The 16462-nt window shown below is 39.1% G+C and overlaps 1 protein-coding gene across 1 annotated transcript in view; it reads left to right on the top strand.

Annotated features, from left to right (window-relative positions):
* Nucleotides 1–13819, top strand: part of TRPC5 (transient receptor potential cation channel subfamily C member 5) — a 321668-nt gene extending 307849 nt beyond the window's left edge. The window contains exons 8-11 of the mRNA XM_055393456.2: nt 9665–9868; nt 10102–10143; nt 10951–11040; nt 12795–13819. Of these exons, the coding sequence (XP_055249431.1) occupies nt 9665–9868; nt 10102–10143; nt 10951–11040; nt 12795–13487 (1029 nt within the window). The 3' untranslated portion in view covers nt 13488–13819. The remainder of the gene's footprint in view (nt 1–9664; nt 9869–10101; nt 10144–10950; nt 11041–12794) is intronic.
* The last annotated feature ends 2643 nt before the right edge of the window (nt 13820–16462 follow it).

Genomic DNA, 16462 nt, shown 5'->3' with positions numbered 1-16462 from the left:
CAACCCACTCTAGTATTCTTGCCTGGAAAATCCCATGAACAGAGGAGTCTGGTAGGCTATAGTCCATGGAGTCACAAAGAGTCAGACATAACTGAGTGACTGAGCACACACAACATAGGTGAACCTTGAAAACATGCTAAGTGAAAGAATCTACACACAAAGGACCAATATTATATAATCCATTGATACGAAATGTTCAAAATAGACAAACCCATGGAAACAAATGTAGATTATGGGCTGATAGGGGCTTTGGGGAGGGGACCAAGTGCTGGGAATTGACTGCTAATGGATACAGGGGATTTTTAGGAGTGATGAAAATCTTTTAGAATAGATAGTGGTGATGGTTGCTCAACTCTGTAATCTATTAAAAACTACTGAATTGTACAGTTTAAAAGATGAGGAGAGCAGCATTGCTATCTGTGAAATCTAAGAAATCACTGCCTAACATAAAGTCATGAAAATTATTCCTATGTTTTCTTCTCAGTTTATTTTTTGGTAACAGCTTCATTCATCCAGATACCATAAAATTCATTTTTGAAAGTGTACCATTCACATTGCCTAAGGGTACAAAAGTGCAACTAGTAGCAAGTCCTGGAGATATAATGCACAATATAGTGACTAGGGACAATAATAGCATACTGTAATCATCAAAATTGCTAAGACACTAGATCTTCATTATTCCAGCCACCAAAAAACAACAATTATGTGATGCAATAGAGCTACAATGGCAAGCATATCAACAGTATGATTTTTTTAGGACTTATATGACAGGTATAAAAGTGAAAGAGGAGAGTGAAAAAGTTGGCTTAAAGCTCAACATTCAGAAAACTAAGATCATGGCAGCCGGTCCCATCACTTCATGGGAAATAGATGGAAAAACAGTGGAAACAGTGTTGCACTTTATTTTGGGGGGCTCCAAAATCACTGCAGATGCTGATTGCAGCCATGAAATTAAAAGACACTTACTCCTTGGAAGGAAAGTTATGACTAACCTAGATAGCATATTAAAAAGCAGAGATATTACTTTGTCAACAAAGGTCCATCTAGTCAAGGCTATGGTTTTTCCAGTGGTCATGTATGGATGTGAGAGTTGGACTGTGAAGAAAGCTGAGCATCGAAGTATTGATGCTTTTGAACTGTGGTGCTGGAGAAGACTCTTGAGAGTCCCTTGGACTGCAAGGTGATCCAACCAGTCCATTCTAAAGGAGATCAGTCCTGGGTGTTCATTGGAAGGACTGATGCTGAAGCTGAAACTCCAATACTTTGGTCACCTCATGCGAAGAATTGACTGATTGGAAAAGACCTTGATGCTGGGAGGGATTGGGGGCAGGAGGAGAAGGCGACAACAGAGGATGAGGTGGCTGGATGGTATCACCGACTCGACGGACATGAGTTTGAGTAAACTCCAGGAGTTGGTGATAGACAGGGAGGCCTGGCGTGCTGTGATTCATGGGGTCGCAAAGAGTCGGACACGACTGAGCAACTCAACTGAACTGAAAGAGAATTCTTCAGGCTGAAATGAAAGGACACTAGACAATACAAAAAAAAAAAAAAAAACCCAAACCAACCCTCTCCTCAAAAAAAAAAAAAAAAAAAACCCACAAAGAAGTAAAGAGCACCAAAAAAGGTAATTGTATAGATAAATACAGTACAAATCTTATTGGGGGGGGACTTTTTTCCTATCTACTTTGAAAGATAACTGCATAATTCAATTATTACACAAGAGTGTTCATAGGCTTATAATCTTTAAATGTGCCATATATAAAGTAATAATTTGTGTATCAGTAGTAGCACAAATGAGGAGGGAAGGAATGGAACTATATTGCAGCACAGTTTTTGCATATGATTGGAATCAGGTTTGTATTAATCCAAAGTAAATTGTATTTTAAGATGTTAATTGTAATCCCTGGGGCAAGCACTAAGAAAATAAGTTTTTAATATAGTAAAAGAAACAAGGGAATTAAAAGATATATTAGAAAATATCTATTTAACATAAAGAAATCAATAATGGAGAAATAGAAGAACAAAAAAGACATGCAACATACAGAAAATGGAAAAATGGCAGATGTAAATAATTTTTCAGTAATTAGTATAAATGTAACTAGATTAAGAAAACCAGTTATTAGGCAAAGATTGCCAGACTTTTAAGAAACACACATGATCCAATTATATTCTGTCTAGAAGAGATACAGTTTAGATTCAAAGATACAAGTAGATTGTAAGTAAAAGATGAAAGATTTTTTGACCACGCCATGTGGCATGTGGGATCTTGGTTCCCTGACCATGCTCCCTGCATTGGGAGTGCAGTCTTAACCACTGTCCACCAGGGAGCCCAACTGTAAGTAAAAGACGGGGGGGAAAAGATAGATGGTGCAAACAGTAATCGAAAGAGAGCTAGCTGAGTGGCTATACTAATTATCAGACAAAATAGAATTTAAGATAAAATTTGTTATTAGAGAAAACAAAGGACATTTTTTATGATTAAAGAATGTATTTGTCATGAAGATTTAACAATTATAAACACATTTTCACCTATCTACAGAGCTGAAAAATACACGAAGCAAAAACTGACAGAACTGAAGGGAGAAATAGAAATTCAATAATAACCATTTGAGCGTTTATTACCCCACTTTCAGTAACAAACAGAAGTGGACAAATGACCAAAAAGGAAATAGAATACTTGAACAATGCTTTAAACCAACTAGACCTAATGGACATCTATGTATACAACACACCATACAACAATAGCAGAATATATGTTCTTCTAAACTGCACATCGGAGAAGGCAATGGCAAGCCACTCCAGTACTATTGCCTAGAAAATCCCATGGATGGAGGAGCCTGGTAGGCTGCAGTCCGTGGGGTCGCTAAGGGTCGGACACGACTGAGCGACTTCACTTTCACTTTTCACTTTCCACTTTCACACATTGGAGAAGGAAATGGCAACCCACTCCAGTGTTCTTGCCTGGAGAATCCCAGGGACAGGGGAGCCTGGTGGGCTTCCGTCTATGGGGTCACACAGAGTCGGACACGACTGAAGTGAATTAGCAGCAGCAGCAGCAGCAAACTGCACATGGACCATTCTCCAGGACAGATTATATGTTAGTCCATAAAATGTCTAATTTTTTAAAGGACAAAATAATAAAAAAATATGTTCTGCAAACATTCTGTTCTGTTCAGTCGCTCAGTCATGTCCGACTCTTTGCGACCCCGTGGACTGTAGCCTACCAGGCTTCTCAGTCCATGGGATTCTCCAGGCAAGAATACTGGAGTGGGTTACCATTTCCTTCTCCAGGGGATCTTCCCGACCCAGGGATCGAACCCGGGTCTCCCGCATTGGAGGCAGACTCTTTAACCTCTGAGCCACCAGGGAAGATATCAATAACATAATAAAATTTGGGATATTCACATATGTGGATAGTAGAGAAGATACTGCAAAATAACTACTGGTTTAAAGAGGAAATCACAAAGGAAATTAGAAGATACTTTGAGAGGAATTAAAGGGAGAGTATGGTATATCCTAAACGTCCTCAGAATGAAATTTATAATTGTAAAAGCTTATATTAAAAAGTAAATAATATTTTAAAACAATAACTTAAATTTCCACCTTTATGAAACTAGAAAAATACGGTAAACTAAACCCAAAGCAAACAGAAAGAAAAAAAAATAGCAAATTGTTTATTAGTAAAATATTTATAGATTTAGCCCTCCCATAACTTTGAGTTACAACTCATTTTGAGTTAATTTTTGTATACGGTGTGAAGTAAGGATCAAGATTCTTTATTTTTTCCTTCTGGAAGTCCAACTATCCCAAGGTAATTTGTTGAAAAGATTATCCTTTCCAAGTTGAATTGCCTTGACACCTTTCTTAAAAGTCAATTGCATATATGCCTGTAATTATGCATATGCACACATTTATTTTTGGACTTTGTTTTGTTCCATTGATTTTCAATGCCAATTTGTTCTTTTTCAAAATTAACTACATCTTTTAGTTACATCTTTTGTATTTATATATAAACTTGAAAGCAGTTTGTCAGTTTCTTCAAAAATGCCAACTGAGATTTGACTGAAATTGTATTGAATCTATAATCAATTTGGAAAGAATTGCCGTCCTAACTATATTTAGTCTTTCAGTTCATGAATATGCCATTTCTTTACATTTATTTAAGTCTTCTTTAATTTATGTCAGTAATCTTTCAGAGTTTCCAATGTTAAAAAACACATATTTTTTGTCATATTTATTCCTAAGAATTTTATATTTTAAATGATACTTTTTAAAAATTAATATTTTATTGTTCATTGCCAGTATATAGAATACAATTGATTTCTATCTGGTTATGTTTAATAGATTTTTCTTCATTATGTATCATATTTTCCTGTTTCTTGGCATTTGTGATAAATTTGTATTGGATGTGAGACATTATGAATTTTACCTTGTTGGATGCTGGATATTTTTGTATTGTTTTAAATACTCTTGAGCTTTATTCTGGAAATAGTTTGACCTCTGAGGCTTGCTTTTAAGCCTTGTTAGATAGGACTAAATACACCATTAGTCTATGGAAGCTCTGTACAATAAAAATTTTATGCAAGTCACAAATTTGTGCCACATGTTACATTTTCTAGTAGCCACATTAACATACAGTGAAAATAAATTGGTAAAATTAATTTTAATTACATACAAATATATTACATATATATTCTATTGATACCCAAACCAGGGAAAAAGTACAGAAAATTAAAAAAAAAAACCTGTAGACCAATATCCTTTATGAACATAGACAGGGAAATCCTCAACAGAGCATTAACATATTTGAATACAGCAATATATAAAAAGAACATACCATAACCAAATAGAATTTACTCCAGAAATGCAAAGTAATTCATCATATTAATAGTCTAAAAAAGAAAAATCCTATGGTCATATCAATTTATATGACCATAAAAGGTGTTTGACAGACTTCTACTCTGATGATTTTTTTTACTGTCTTAGCAAAATTGGAATAGAATGCAATGTGCACAACCTGAACCACAAAACCCATAGCTAACTAAGTGGTGAAAGACAGAAGACTTTCTAAGATCAGTTACAAGATATATCTGCTTTAAGTACTTCTATTCCACTTTGTACTAGAGATCCTAGATAGTGCAATAATAAAAAAGAGTGAAGACGTACAGATTGGAATAGAAGAAATAAAACTGTCTTGTGATTCTGTATAAACCCTAAATAATCTATTTTTAAAATTTCATAGAATATAAAAATGAATTTAACAAGGCCACAAAATACAAAGTCAATATACAAAAATCAACAATATACTAGCAATGAACAATTGGAAACTAAAATTTTAAAAGACAGTACCATTGTAAATTGTTGTAAGTAAAATGAAATACTTAGGCATAAGCTTTCATTTTAGGCAAAAGGTTAACAGAACATGTATAGATAGGACTTACACATTGAAAACTACAAAACATGGATGAAAGAAATGACATATGGTGTTCATGGATTGGAAGACTCAGCAGAATATACTTTCACTCAGCATAAGATTTTCAAGGTTCATCCATGTTGCAGTACGTATCAAAAATTCATTCCTTTTAAAGACTGGATAATAATGATAGTATACCACATTTTGTTTATCCATTTATTGATGTATGGACATTTAGGTTGTTTCTACTTTTTAGCTATTATGAAAAATGCCGCTGAACATCTGTGTACACATTTTTGTGTAGAATGTGCTTTCGTTTCTCTTGGGTATGTAGCTAGGAGTGAAATTGCTGTATTGTATGGTACCATCATGGTCAACAAAAGAGTCCGAAATGCAGTACTTGGATGCAATTTAAAAAATGACAGGATGATTTCTGTTCGTTTCCAAGGCAAACCATTCAATATTACAGTAATCCAAGCCTATGCCCCAACCAGTAATGCTGAAGAAGCCGAAGTTGAACGGTTCTATGAAGACCTACAAGACCTTTTAGGACTAACACCCAAAAAAGATGTCCTTTTCATTATAGGGGACTGGAATGCAAAAGTAGGAAGTCAAGAAACACCTGGAGTGACAGGCAAATTTGGCCTTGGAGCACGGAATGAAGCAGGGCAAAGGCTAATAGAGTTTTGTCAAGAGAACGCACTGGTCATAGCAAACACCCTCTTCCAACAACACAAGAGAAGACTCTACACATGGACATCACCAGATGGTCAACATCGAAATCAGATTGATTATATTCTTTGCAGCCAAAGATGGAGAAGCTGTATACAGTTAGCAAAACAAGACCAGGAGCTGACTGTGGCTCAGATCATGAACTCCTTATTGCCAAATTCAGACTTAAATTGAAGAAAGTAGGGAAAACCACTAGACCATTTAGATATGACCTAAATCAAATCCCTTGTGATTATACGGTGGAAGTGAGAAATAGATTTAAGGGACTGGATCTGATAGATAGAGTGCCTGATGAACTCTGGGCGGAGGTTCGTGACATAGTACAAGAGACAGGGAACAAGACCATCCCCGTGGAAAAGAAATGCAAAAAAGCAAAATGGCTGTCTGAGGAGGCCTTAAAAATAGCTGTGAAAAGAAGAGAAGCCAAAAGCAAAGGAGAAAAGGAAAGATATAAGCATCTGAATGCAGAGTTCCAAAGAATCACAAGGAGAGAGAAGAAAGCCTTCCTCAGCCATCAATGCAAAGAAATAGACGAAAACAACAGAATAGGAAAAACAAGAGATCTCTTCAAGAAAATTAGAGATTCCAAGGGAACATTTCATGCAAAGATGGGCTCGATAAAGGACAGAAATGGTGTGGACCTAACAGAAGCAGAAGATATTAAGAAGAGGTGGCAAGAATACACAGAAGAACTGTACAAAAAAGATCTTCACGACCAAGATAGTCATGATAACGTGATCACTGACCTAGAGCCTGACATCTTGGAATGTGAAGTCAAGTGGGCCTTAGAAAGTATCACTACGAACAAAGCTAGTGGACGTGATGGAATTCCAGTTGAGCTATTTCAAATCTTGAAAGATGATGCTGTGAAAGTGCTGCACTCAATATGCCAGCAAATTTGGAAAACTCAGCAGTGGACACAGGACTGGAAAAGGTCAAAGAAAGGCAATGCCAAAGAATGCTCAAACTACCACACAATTGCACTCATCTCACACGCTAGTAAAATCATGCTCAAAATTCTCCAAGCCAGGCTTCAGCAATATGTGAACCGCGAACTCCCAGATGTTCAAGCAGGTTTTAGAAAAGGCAGAGGCACCAGAGATCAAATTGCCAACATCCGCTGGATCATGGAGAAAGCAAGAGAGTTCCAGAAAACCATCTATTTCTGCTTCATTGACTATGCCAAAGCCTTTGACTGTGTGGATCACAATAAACTGTGGAAAATTCTGAAAGAGATGGGAATACCAGACCACCTGACCTGCCTCTTGAGAAACCTGTATGCAGGTCAGGAAGCAACAGTCAGAACTGTACATGGAACAACAGACTGGTTCCAAATAGGTAAAGGAGTACGTCAAGGCTGTATATTGTCACCTTGCTTATTTAACTTATATGCAGAGTACATCATGAGGAACGCTGGGCTGGAAGAAGCACAAGCTGGACTCAAGATTGCTGGGAGAAATATCAATAACCTCAGATATACAGATGACACCACCCTTATGTCAGAAAGTGAAGAGGAACTCAAAAGCCTCTTGATGAAAGTGAAAGAAGAGAGTGAAAAGGTTGGCTTGAAGCTCAACATTCAGAAAATAAAGATCATGGCATCTGGTCCCATCACTTCATGGGAAATAGATGGAAAAACAGTGGAAACAGTGTCAGACTTTATTTTTTGGGGCTCCAAAATCACTGCAGATGCTAATTGCAGCCATGAAATTAAAAGACGCTTACTCCTTGGAAGGAAAGTTATGACCAACCTAGATAGCATATTAAAAAGCAGAGACATTACTTTGCCAACCAAGGTCCGTCTAGTTAAGGCTATGGTTTTTCCAGTGGTCATGTATGGATGTGAGAGTTGGACTGTGAAGAAAGCTGATCGCTGAAGAATTGATGCTTTTGAACTGTGGTGCTGGAGAAAACTCTTGAGAGTCCCTTGGACTGCAAGGAGATCCAACCAGTCCATTCTAAAGGAGATCGATCCTGAGTGTTCATTGGAAGGACTGATGCTAAAGCTGAAACTGCAGTACTTTGGCCACCTCATGCGACGAGTTGACTCACTGGAAAAGACTCTGATGCTGGGAAGGGTTGGGGGCGGAAGGAGAAGGGGACGACAGAGAATGAGATGGCTGGATGGCATCACCGACTCTATGGACATGAGTTTTAGTGAACTCTGGGAGTTGGTGATGGACAGGGAGGCCTGGTGTGCTGTGATTCATGGGGTCACAAAGAGTCGGACACGACTGAGCGACTGAACTGAACTGAACTGATGGTAACTCTACATTTAACTATTTGAGGAATTGCCATATGGTTTTCCAAAGTAGCTGCACCATTTCACGTTCCCACCAGCAGTGTTTGAGTGGTGTAAATTCTCCAGATTCTAACCTACACTAGCTATTCTTTTATGAAAAATTGTTATAGCTATCCTAGTGGGTTTAAAGTCGTATCTCATTGCAGTTTCAATTTGAATATGTGGCTCAGATGGTAAAGCATCTGCCTACAATGCGGGAGACTATGGTTTGATCCCTGGGTCAGGAAGTTCCCCTGGAGAAGGAAATGGCAACCCACTCCAGTATTCTTGCCTGGAAAATCCCACGGACGGAGGAGCCCGGTTGGCTACAGTCCATGGGGTCGCAAAGAGTAGGGCACGACTGAGCGACTTCACTTCACTTCAATGACCAACATTGTTGGTCATTTGTGTCTTTCTGCAAATGTCTATTCAAGTACTTTTCCCTTTTTCAAATTGATTTGTCTTTTTATTATTGAATCGTTATCATTCCTGATATAGTCTGAGTACAAGTCCCTTATCAGATATATGATATTTCATTCAGTTCAGTTCAGTTCAGTCGCTCAGTCGTGTCCGACTCTTACTTTCTTTTATTCTGTGGGTTGTCTTTTCATTTTCTTTATGGTGTCCTTGATGTACAGTTTTTAACTTTGACCAAGTCCAATTTACCTATTTTGTTCTCTTGTTCCTTGGCTTTTGGTATCTTCTCTAAGAAACCATTGTTTTATCCAGGGTTATAAATATTTACTCCTAAATTTTCTTCTTAGAGTTTTATACTTTTTATCTATTAAATTTAGTTCTGTGATTCATTTTGAGTTGAATGTTGTACGTGGTGTGAGGTAGGAATCCAACTTTATTCTTTTGAATGTGAATAGCCGGTAGTCCCAGTATGCACAACTGACTGACAAAGGTGCAAAAGCAATTCAATGGAAGAACAATAGCCTTTTCAGCAAATGGCAAATGAACATCGACAGGCAAAAACAAAACAAGAAAAAAAACACTCCATTTAAACTTCACCCCTTAAGCAAAAATGAACTCAAAATTGACCATAGAGCAAAACGTAAATGTTGCAACTAGAAAACATGCAGAGGAAAACACTAGAGGGTAAGGTCAGTGTAAATTGAATTTTTATAGCTACTGACATATCTCCCTCTGTAGAAGCAAGTAGAACTTTTAGAATGAGTCACTGGTGCATTTTGTATTTTCCCATCCCCCATCTTTGAACTTGTCTTTCACAGGATCATGCTGATATTGAGTGGAAGTTTGCAAGGACGAAGCTCTGGATGAGTTACTTTGATGAAGGTGGCACCTTGCCACCTCCTTTCAACATTATTCCCAGCCCCAAGTCATTTCTATACCTTGGCAACTGGTTCAACAACACCTTCTGCCCTAAAAGAGACCCTGATGGTAGACGGAGAAGGCACAACTTGAGAAGCTTCACAGTAAGGCCTTTAAAAATTGTCTCTTTGTAAACACAACTGTTTTCTCCTTTCCCTCCTTTGTGACATTCCCTATCTCGAACATCATAAATCTACTCCAACCGACAGATGCTTTGGGGGGTTGTCAAGCAGCAGCTCCTGTGTCATGTTCCAGTCCTAATATTTAGAAATATATTTGAGTGGATGGGCTGCTGGGACACTGCTGATATAAGCTCTCTGTCCATTTTCAATGACAGGAACGCCATGCTGACAGCCTGATACAGAACCAACATTACCAGGTAAAGCTTCTTTATATGAACTAAGCACAGTAGTTCTTGGTCAGTCAGTTGTCTGACCTTGGATATGTCACTTACCCTCCCTGAGCCTCAGTTTCCTCATCTGTAAAATAGGGATGATTAAATTTAACCCAAGTGTAGTTGTGAGAATTGAGTGATGAGTACGTATGTATTTGTGTGTGAATGTGTGTCCTGGCAGTGCCTGACATATTGCATTAAGTGGTAGCTATCATCATCACCGAAACTAACACAAAGTTGAGTGACTATGTATATACCATTCCCAGGAGGCTAAGTTAAAAGAGGCCATCCCTGTAAAGGAGAACATATTGACTTTAATAAAAAATATCTTGACTATGTAATTAGTGGACATCAAAATCAGCAGATTTTGTGACACTGAAGAATGACTTTCTCAACTTTATAAAAGGAAGAAAAACTCTTATCTTACTAGGAGGGTTAAAGTTTAACCCAGCCTGAAGGGAAAGGATATTGACTGTGACCATTCAAGGATTACTGTACTCTGATTATTCTATTAATGCGAATCATGTTTACCTTATGCCTGGGTGGAAAAATTTTCTTTTGGGTGAATTTGATCTCACTGGCCCACTCTGCCACCAAATTTGGACACAAAGTAATTCTTCATTTAGCTAGTGGACTTAACTGGGGGGTTTGTAGAAAATGGTTGGATCCTGTGAGAATTTTCCATTGCAACGACAGTCTAGGCATATTTTTTTTTCTTGTATATGTTCCTTATTGTACTAAGAGTCCAAGAAGGAAACTGAATGCCTTTTCATGTTTTTGTTTAAATTCCAGGAAGTTATCAGGAATTTAGTCAAAAGATACGTGGCAGCTATGATAAGAAATTCCAAAACAAATGAGGGACTAACAGAAGAAAATTTTAAGGTAATTTGGTCATAAAGTGGTTTAATTTCTCATTTCTTAAGCATCATTTAATCTTCACAGTATTTGAAGTTTCTGGTGATGGAATTTCAACTGCCTATAATACAGTAAAACCAGTTACAGTTCTTCCAATAGATGAAGAGATTTTACCAATGTTTGTCACACCACCAGTCAGCTTTACGAATAATAAAAATACAGTCTTTTAATAGCCTGAGTGTTTCTCAGTGTGGGAATTGAATGCTTTAAATGATGTGGCAAGGATATGTGAGATTTAAAGGTCTTTACTTAAAAGATATGATAAAGACAAAAAATCTATTATTAAAACTTAACATTTATGATATCCTACCATTACACATTTTTGCTTGTCACACTGGAATGCTATTGGCATCTAGTGAGTAGAGACCAGGGTTGTTGCAAAAAATCCTACAATGCATAGGACAGATCCCTTTAACAAAGAATTGCCACACTCAACATGTTGATTGGTTGGGAAACCCTATCCTAGAACATATATACATTTTCTAAGGAATACATGAAGGCTGTTATACTAATCTAGACATAACTCACCAGTTGAGGGCCTGATACATGCCCAACATTGTGCCAGGTAGTTGGAGCACAGTGATAAGCAAGATATAAGCAACCCCTACTCTCTCATGGATTGACACACAATATTAATAGAGGGTGATGAGTGACGGAGTATTCTAACAAGAGCAACACAAGGTACTGTGGAGATATAGAAATGGGGGGACACCCAGCTGGGACTTAGGGATTTGAGGTAGGCTTTTCAGAGCAAGCCATGTTCAAGCTGAGGTCTAAAGGAGGAGCTACTTGGGTAGAAGAGTGTTCCAGAGAGAACAGCACATGCAAAGACTCAGAGGCAAGAGAGAATATGTCCATACAGGTGGACAGTGGCGAACCTGGGGAAAGAGTAGAAAGATATGAAACAGGAGAGATCAACACATACCAGGCCTTGAAAAACCTTGTAGTCTGTGGTATGGCATTTTTCCTTTTTCATAAGGTCAGTGACAAGTTACTAAAAAGTGTTAAGCGAAAGAATTAAATCATCAGATGTAAGCTTTTCAAAGATGGTTTTTAAAAGAGCAATCTAGCATCTAGGCAGCCAGTGAGAGATAGAAGACATTTCACAGGGACTTGGATAAACAGGGTCCCCTGTCCCAAAATGGGGCTTCCCAGGTGGCTCGATGGTAAAGAATTGGCCTGCAATGCAGGAGATGTGGGTTTGATCCCTGGGTTGGGAAGATCCTCTGGAGGAGGAAATGGCAACCAACTCCAATATTCTTGCCTGGAAAATCCCATGGACAGAGGAGCCTGACTGGTTACAGGCCATGGGATCAGAGTCGGACACAACTGAGCGACTGAGCACTAGTCTCAAAACAGCAGTCTCATCACCTGACATTCCACTTCCCTAGTTTTATTCCTGAGTCCTAAAGCTTTTCCTCTTCTGTATCTTTCTCTATGCAGATGTCAATGAGAGCCAATACCCTACTCTAATACCTTCATTGTTGGTTAACATTTCAGTCTGTTGGTGTACTTCTGATAGGGAGGTTCTGAAATCAACTTTAATAATTGCACATTTTTTTCCAATGGCCAGCCCTGCCCACAGATTTGTTACTATGTTTCTTGTGGTGGAATAATGTGAGATGTTTCTGGTAGTTCCCATACCTTGTGATTTGCTAGGAGACAAAAACCTGAAACATTCCGAAGCTTTTTAACATAACATGTCTTCTCTCTTGCCCTAGGAATTAAAGCAGGATATCTCCAGCTTTCGATATGAAGTGCTTGACCTCTTGGGAAATAGGAAGCACCAAAGGAGAAGCTTTTCCGCTAGCAGCACTGAACTCTCTCAGAGGGATGATACCAATGATGGTAGTGGTGGGGCTCGGCCCAAATCCAAGAGTGTCTCTTTCAATGTAGGCTGCAAGAAAAAAGCCTGCCATGGGCCACCTCTCATCAGGACTATGCCAAGAGTTGGTGGTGCCCAAGGCAAGTCAAAAGCTGAGTCATCAAGCAAACGATCCTTCATGGGTCCCTCTCTCAAGAAACTGGGTCTCCTATTCTCCAAGTTTAATGGTCATATGTCTGAAGCCAGTTCAGAGCCAATGTACACAATCTCTGATGGAATTGTTCAGCCACACTACATGTGGCAGGACATCAGACATTCTCAGATGGAGAAAGGGAAAGCAGAGGCCTGTTCTCAAAGTGAAATTAACCTCAGTGAGGTAGAATTAGATGAAGCCCGGGGCACTGCTCAGAGCAAAGAATGCCCTCTATCCTGTTCCAGCTCTCTTCACTGCATATCCAGCATCTGTTCCTCAAATTCTAAACTTTTAGACTCCTCAGAGGATGTATTTGAAACGTGGGGAGAGGCTTGTGACCTGCTCATGCACAAATGGGGTGATGGACAGGAAGAACAAGTTACAACTCGGCTCTAAGTCAAGCCGTTATCATGTGTCCTGGAACTCAGAAAATTTCTCATTTCTTTGCTCTCAGAGGTGACACAGAATATGATTCCCTCACTGCCCCCCGCCACTAGACAGGAGAGTGAAACTCCTATTGCTTTTACCATGTTTTATAGCTACATTCATTTTTTTTGTTCTTGTTATTAGTATTACTATTATTTGCCTTTTTATACCTATAAAACAGTCCATTTCACAACCAATTGAAGGGGTGTTTGCCCCTAATCAGCAGAGGTGTAGTCAGGTGATTAATCCTTTGGCTTTGCTTTTCTTACCCTTGCTTCCTTGAAGCTCCAGGTGCCACTTTGCTACTGTCGCTGCCGCACAGATTTCTGACCTTCCTTGGGATCTCACACCATTTCCCCACAGGGCTGAGGGCTATGCTCAGAAGTCCCCACCAGCTATCAGATGAGGCAAATTCACCTGCCTATGTTTGTTGCCCTTTAGTGCTCCACGCTGCCCATTCTGGTTCAATGAACAGCATCAAAGGGAGACTGAATAGACTCCAAAGAATTGTCAGCTTGTGGTTTCTAGGTATAACTGGCTTTCGTGTTTTTGTTTTTAAACACAACTTCTCCTTATTGTGGGGGCTGCTGAGTTTTTTGTTTCTTAAAGATTTGTGAGTTTCCTAATGTATGCCAGTGACTATTTACCCCTGTGGTATATGTCATATCTAATAAGTTAGTGAATTCCTTTCCTGTGTTTGTGTATTTCAGTTAGCTTACTACATCTTAAAATTTGATAGTATCAAGATTAGTATTTAGGATGTGGACTCTCTTTAAAAACTTTTCCTGCATTCTAACCAATAGTCATTACATCTCATACACTGGTAAGAAAAAATAATTAGCTGGCATATTTATAGGGTTCTATCTACTGTTGATAGTTTTAATCATAATTGCTATCAAAAGTATTTCTAAGATAAAAACCTGGATTTGAAAATATTTTATCAGAAAAATGACATCTTGCTGAGGTATCAGAATCTGAAAACAACTTCATTTTAATTAATTGCTCTCTGATAAAACAACAGTTCAGTTCAGTCGCTCAGTCATGTCCGACTCTCCATGACCCCATGAATCACAGCACGCCAGGCCTCCCTGTCCATCACCAACTCCCGGAGTTCACTCAAACTCATGTCTACAGAGTCAGTGATGCCATCCAGCCATCTCATTCTCTGTCGTCCCCTTCTCCTCCCACCCCCAACCTTTCCCAGCATCAGAGTCTTTTCCAGTGAGTCAACTCGTCGCATGAGGTGGCCAAAGTATTGCAGTTTCAGCTTTAGCATCAGTCCTTCCAATGAACACCCAGGATCGATCTCCCTTAGAATGGACTGGTTGGATCTCCTTGCGGTACAAGGGACTCTCGAGAGTCTTCTCCAACACCACAGTTCAAAAGCATCAATTCTTTGGCGCTCAGCTTTCTTCACAGTCCAACTCTCACATCCATACATGACCACGGGAAAAACCATAGCCTTGACTAGACGGACCTTGGTTGGTAAAGTAATGTCTCTGCTTTTTAATATATTATCAAGGTTGGTCATAACTTTCCTTCCAAGGAGTAAGCATCTTTTAATTTCATGGCTGCAATCAGCATCCGCAGTGATTTTGGAGCCCAAAAAAATAAAGTCTGGCACTGTTTCCACTGTTTTTCCATCTATTTCCCATGAAGTGATGGGACCAGATGCCATGATCTTTGTTTTCTGAATGTGGAGCTTCAAGCCAACTTTTTCACTCTCCTCTTTCACTTTCATCAAGAGGCTTTTGAGTTCCTCTTCACTTTCTGCCATAAGGGTGGTGTCGTCTGCATATCTAAGGTTATTGATATTTCTCCCAGCAATCTTGAGTCCAGCTTGTGCTTCTTCCAGCCCAGCGTTCCTCATGATGTACTCTGCATATAGGTTAAATAAGCAAGGTGACAATATACAGCCCTGACGCACTTCTTTTCCTATTTGGAACCAGTCTGTTGTTCCATGTACAGTTCTGACTGTTGCTTCCTGACCTGCATACAGGTTTCTCAAGAGGCAGATCAGGTGGTCTGGTATTCCCATCTCTTTCAGAATGTTCCACAGTTTATTGTGATCCACACAGTCAAAGGCTTTGGCATAGTCAATGAAGCAGAAATATATGTTTTTCTGGAACTCTCTTGCTTTCTCCATGATCCAGCGGATGTTGGCTATTTGATCTCTGGTGCCTCTGCCTTTTCTAAAACCTGCTTGAACATCTGGGAGTTCACGGTTCACATATTGCTGAAGCCTGCCTTGGAGAATTTTGAGCATCATTTTACTAGCGTGTGAGATGAGTGCAATTGTGCGGTAGTTTGAGCATTCTTTGGCATTCCCTTTCTTTGGGATTGGAATGAAGACTGACCTCTTCCAGTCCTGTGGCCACTGCTGAGTTTTCCAAATCTGCTGGCATATTGAGTGCAGCACTTTCACAGCATCATCTTTCAAGATTTGAAATAACTCAACTGGAATTCCATCACCTCCACTAGCTTTGTTAGTAGTGATGCTTTCTAAGGCCCACTTGACTTCACATTCCAAGATGTCTGGCTCTAGGTCAGTGATCACGTTATCGTGCCTATCTTGCTCGTGAAGATCTTTTTTGTACAGTTCTTCTGTGTATTCTTGCCACCTCGTCTTAATATCTTCTGCTTCTGTTAGGTCCATACCGTTTCTGTCCTTTATCGAGCCCATCTTTGCATGAAATGTTCCCTTGGAATCTCTAATTTTCTTGAAGAGATCTCTTGTTTTTCCTATTCTGTTGTTTTCCTCTGTTTCTTTGCATTGATCACTGAGGCAGGCTTTCTTATCTCTCCTTGCTATTCTTTGGAACTCTGCATTCAGATGCTTATATCTTTCCTTTTCTCCTTTGCTTTTCGCTTCTCTTCTTTTCCCAGCTATTTGTAAGGCCTCCTCAGACAACAACAACAAAACAATTTTACGTCTAGATAACTTG

The sequence above is a fragment of the Moschus berezovskii genome, chromosome X (assembly GCF_049115385.1).
Source record: "Moschus berezovskii isolate FMDL1 chromosome X, NW_MosBer_1.0, whole genome shotgun sequence".
NCBI lineage: Eukaryota > Metazoa > Chordata > Mammalia > Artiodactyla > Moschidae > Moschus > Moschus berezovskii.
This window is presented reverse-complemented; position numbering and strand designations above follow the sequence as displayed.